At 60.3% G+C, this 4,320-nt stretch overlaps 2 protein-coding genes across 2 annotated transcripts; one reads left to right on the top strand and one right to left on the bottom strand.

Moving 5' to 3' along the window:
* Positions 1-301: 301 nt before the first annotated feature.
* Positions 302-868, bottom strand: EMIHUDRAFT_249715 (hypothetical protein; the record flags this gene model as incomplete). The annotated part of the gene is made up of 1 exon (XM_005759064.1): positions 302-868. One exon carries the CDS (start codon positions 866-868, stop codon positions 302-304), a length of 567 nt encoding a protein of 188 aa, XP_005759121.1.
* A 568-nt stretch (positions 869-1,436) lies between these two features.
* On the top strand, positions 1,437-3,779 carry EMIHUDRAFT_121207 (hypothetical protein; the record flags this gene model as incomplete). The annotated part of the gene is made up of 7 exons (XM_005759065.1): positions 1,437-1,844; positions 2,098-2,282; positions 2,353-2,582; positions 2,811-3,049; positions 3,115-3,240; positions 3,311-3,496; positions 3,570-3,779. 7 exons carry the CDS (start codon positions 1,437-1,439, stop codon positions 3,777-3,779), a joined length of 1,584 nt encoding a protein of 527 aa, XP_005759122.1.
* Positions 3,780-4,320: the final 541 nt, after the last annotated feature.

Here is a 4,320-nt window from a genome sequence, read left to right on the forward strand (position 1 = left end):
AGTTGGGCGGGCGGGCGGGCGGGCGGGCGGGCGGGCGGGCGGAGGGGGCGGAGCGGGGGCGGGGGGGCGGAAGGGTGATGCGATGTGTTCGCGGTGCGCGGGGCGGGGCGCGGGCGCGTGTGACGACACAAAGGCGCTTGGCGTCGCTTTCTTCCTCTCATTGATAAGGGGGCCGATACGACAGTCCAACGAGCTCTGTCATGGAGCACAACTCACACGTCGTGCACGTATACTGCTCCATCACGACGGGAAATCTCTCGGGAGCGGATGAAACAGAACTATGTCCCCGCACGGCTGTGAGCTAAGCCGCGGCGCCGAACGATGCTCGCTGAAACACTTTTTGCGCCTCCTCGTCTGAACAGCCGGTGTAGAACTTGAAAAACTCCGCACGCGAGACCACGCCGTCCTTGACGAGCTGGTCGGCCTCGGCCATGTCTAAATCGACCATCAGCGTCTTCGCAAGGGCTTGCAGCTCGCTCTCGCCGATGGTGCCGTCCCCATCTTTGTCAAACTGTTTGAAAATGGCCATGATGTCCTTGATCTCCTGGTCGGTGTACTCTTGCAGCGAGCCTTTCCCCTTTAGCGCGTCGAACTGCTGTGCGTGATCGACAAATGCGATAGACGCCTCTGCCGGCGAGCAACCGGAATAGAATGCGAAGAATTCCATCGGGTCGATCTTGCCGTCCTTGGTGTACTTGTCGCCATCATCTACATTCAAGTCGACACCCATAGCCTCCGCAAGGTGCTCCACCTCTTTCTCATCAATCTGGCCGTCCTTGTCGGCATCAAAATCGCGAAAGATTTTGAGGATGCCACGGATCTCGTCGCCCGACCACTCCTTGAGCGGCTTCGGGAGAATAAGGGGCATCCTCCGTTCTACGCACAGCTGCGAGCCTGCGGGCGACCCTCACAGCTCACAGTCACAGTCGCGAGCTGACAAGGCCGAACGGCGAAGCTTGCGGGGCAAACGTCCACTTTTCCCTACACCTCTGTTGTCTTTTTTTCTCGAAGCTTCCGCGGACACAAAAGTGGAGGACGTGCGTGGTTGCCGACCCAACCAACTTTCGGGAAGAAGATTCCGGCGTTATCAATCGTTTGTTTGGCACCAAGAGGCTTTGATTCTTACGACGCTGTTGTAAAATTCTCAGTGTATGTAGCTCTTACGAACATACCCATTCTTACGACCCTCACCCGCACTGGAGGTGTGCACTCTGCTAGTACTTGTGTGCTCACACAACTACACTGTGGGGGGTGCCCGAGCATGATGTATGTGCGCGTCTGTGCGTGTGTGACACAGACGTTGTGTCACACGTTGTATGCGCGGGGCTTCCCGCGGGGACCGAAGACGTACCGCCGCCGCCGCCGTCATCAATAACGGCCCGATTGGCCCGACGACGCCCAAGACGGCACGTGGAATGCAGCAATGCAGCAAGAGGATGAAACTCATCGCCCTCTTGACTCTCTGTGCGGTGATCCTGTCCCCCGTGACTGCCTGCTCCAACATCCTCGTGTCGCCGGCGGCTTCAGAGGACGGCAACGTTCTCATCGGTGCAAATGATGACTCGGCAAAGCGCTTAGGCGCAGTCACACACTTTCCAGCACAGAAGCACGGCCCTGGGGCGATGCGCCGCATCTATCACTTTGAGACTGGCGCGCTGAGCGGGCAGATCCCGGAGCCGAACGTCACGCACAACGTTATGTCGCACGCCAATGAGCACGGCCTCGTCATCGCAGAGACGACGCATGGCGGCATTGCGCGCCTGGCGGGCGGCAGCGAGGACCTGCTCGACTACGGCTCGCTCATAATGGTGACGCTCCAACGCGCAAAGACGGCACGCGAGGCGGTGCGGACGATCGTGGCGCTATGCGAGGCCCACGGCGAGATGACGGCGCAACATGCCGCGCCTCGATAACGCACGTCCCACCACGCTTCCATTCCACACGGTAGGCTACGCCTCCACCATGGAAGGCTTTTCCATCTCGGACGGCATTGAGGCCTGGTATATGGAGCTGATTGGCAAGGGCAGGCACGGTAAGGGTCTCGTCTGGGTGGCGCTGCGTGTGCCAGACGGCTATTTCACTGCTAACGCAAACCAGGCTCGCATCACGCAGTTCCTGCCGTGCGACGACCCAGACTCCTGCATGATGGCCCCCGACGTCCTCATTTTTGCCGTCGCGCGCGGACTGTGGAACGGGTCCACCAGCGACCCCACCTTCAGCTTCTCGGATGTGTATGATCCTGTCACGCCGACGGGCGCGCGCTTCTGCGACGCGCGGGTTTGGTGAGATGATGCCATGACATGACACGAGGCAGATGATGACTGCGGAGATGCGTTGTGATACTGCACGTAGGTACATCTTTCGCGAGCTCGCCGACCCCGCCGACTTTGACGCTGAGTACTACCTCCCGTACGCCCGCGGCTTCAACCTGACGCGTCGCATGCCGCTCTTTGTCCGACCCAGGCGGAAGCTTCGCCGCGCGGACGTGCACGCGCTCCTCTCGTCAAAGTACGAGGGCTCCGAGCTCGATCCGAGTCTCGACGGCGTGCCCCCGCTGGTCGCCACCACACGCCATCGCCCTGGTGCACACTAACCTCTCCGTCCGTCCAACTAGTGGGCGCCGGTGCGGAAGGAAATCCCTACCGCGCAAACGGCCTGAGCTACAAGGTGGGCGGCGCAACCTACGTCAACGAGCGCGTCATCGGCACGCAGTACACGGCATGGCACTTTGTGGCCACCATCCGAGGCGCGCTTGTCCCGTCAGCTGTGGCTGCCAGGCCACTTCAACCTTGTCGTGTTTCTGATTGCAGGCGCGGAGGTGCCGCCGCCCGTGCGGGCACTACTGTGGTGGGGGAGCGACGATCACGCGTGGGCGCCCAAGGTGCCCCTGTTTGGCGGCGCGACAGCAGTGCACCGCGCGTACGACGACGGCAACTGCTCTGCGCGGCTCGCCTGCCGCGCCGCGCTCGACCTTCCCGGCTCGGTGCTCACGTTCTCATGGGGCTCGGCCTTTTGGGTCAACTCTGCCGTCGCGCGGCTCGTCTATCAAGTGCGGAAGGGCTGAGTGGACCGGGGACGGTCATGTTGTTGACACGCTCATCCCCATCGTCACAGGACTATGAACGCGCTTCGGCCGTTGTCGAATGCGCGCGTGAGGCGTTCGAGTCGTGGGCCGCGCCGAAGGTCGAGTCGGCGGACAAAAAAGCGCGCCGTCAATGGGCAGCGGGTGATCCGAGCGCGGTACGCCGAGATTCAGCCGAGGTAAGGTTGCCGTGCCGGAGGCTGAGCGTTGCGGTCACGCGCTCGGCAGGTGAGCGCGACTCTGACGGAGCTGGCGCTGGCAGCCGGTGCAGAGGCGATGTCAAGGTGGGAGAAGCTGTGGATGGACTTGTTGGTCACCTTCCAAGACGGCAACACGGCCTCGGCAGATGCGCATGACCTATTGTGCGGCTGCGCCAAGGCATCCGCAGTCTATTCGACCCGTTGGCTGCAGAAGGTCGCCGACGTCCAGCAAGAGCCCTTCAGTCGTCATTATTACTAGAGCGATGCGATATGTGATTTTACGATAGGTGGTGGACGATGCCGGCGACCATTACCGGCTGCCAAGCAAGGAGTGCGCCTCGATCGACGCGGATGGCCATTGCCACCCCGAGACCACAGCGCCGCAAAAGCCCAGCTCCTTCAACGTGTGGTTCGCGCCCGTCCCACCTCGGCGTGCGGTAGCGGCGTCGAACATGGCGCCGATATCGAAGCTAGAGGTGCGAGGCGTCATGGGCTAGTATGAGGGGGTTCATAAGGGTCCATTAAGCATTATTCATCTGGCTGCCGAATTTCTTCGTAATTTGGGGGGACCTCCTTTTTTTCAGTGTTATGTAGTTGTAGCTCTTTATACGAACATACCCGAGAGAGAGAGAGAGAGAGAGAGAGAGAGAGAGAGAGAGAGAGAGAGAGAGAGAGAGAGAGAGAGAGAGAGAGAGAGAGAGAGAGAGAGAGCGTAGGGCCCTTAGGGGCCTAGAGAACACAGTCCCCTCTCCCTTTTCTCCCAGTAAGCTAAAAGTACGTACCCGAGAGAGAAAAACCGAGAGAGTCAATCAATCAAGAGAGTAAAGTACCCGAAGGTGGCTACCTCCAGTCGGGGTCTGTTTTTATTTGACTAAAGTTCTTGCCCTGTCACGTCAAAGCACGTGCCTCAAAGGCTCTTGTTTTCGTGCTTTGTGAAACGTACGTTGAACGCTCCAGAGCGTGTCGTCGCCTGTGTGAGACGGACGACCCGCTTACACGCCGCGTGCCTCTCATGAAGTTCCGCCCGCCTGTGGAGGT

This window comes from Emiliania huxleyi (assembly GCF_000372725.1).
Source record: "Emiliania huxleyi CCMP1516 unplaced genomic scaffold EMIHUscaffold_816, whole genome shotgun sequence".
Taxonomy (NCBI): domain Eukaryota; phylum Haptophyta; order Isochrysidales; family Noelaerhabdaceae; genus Emiliania; species Emiliania huxleyi.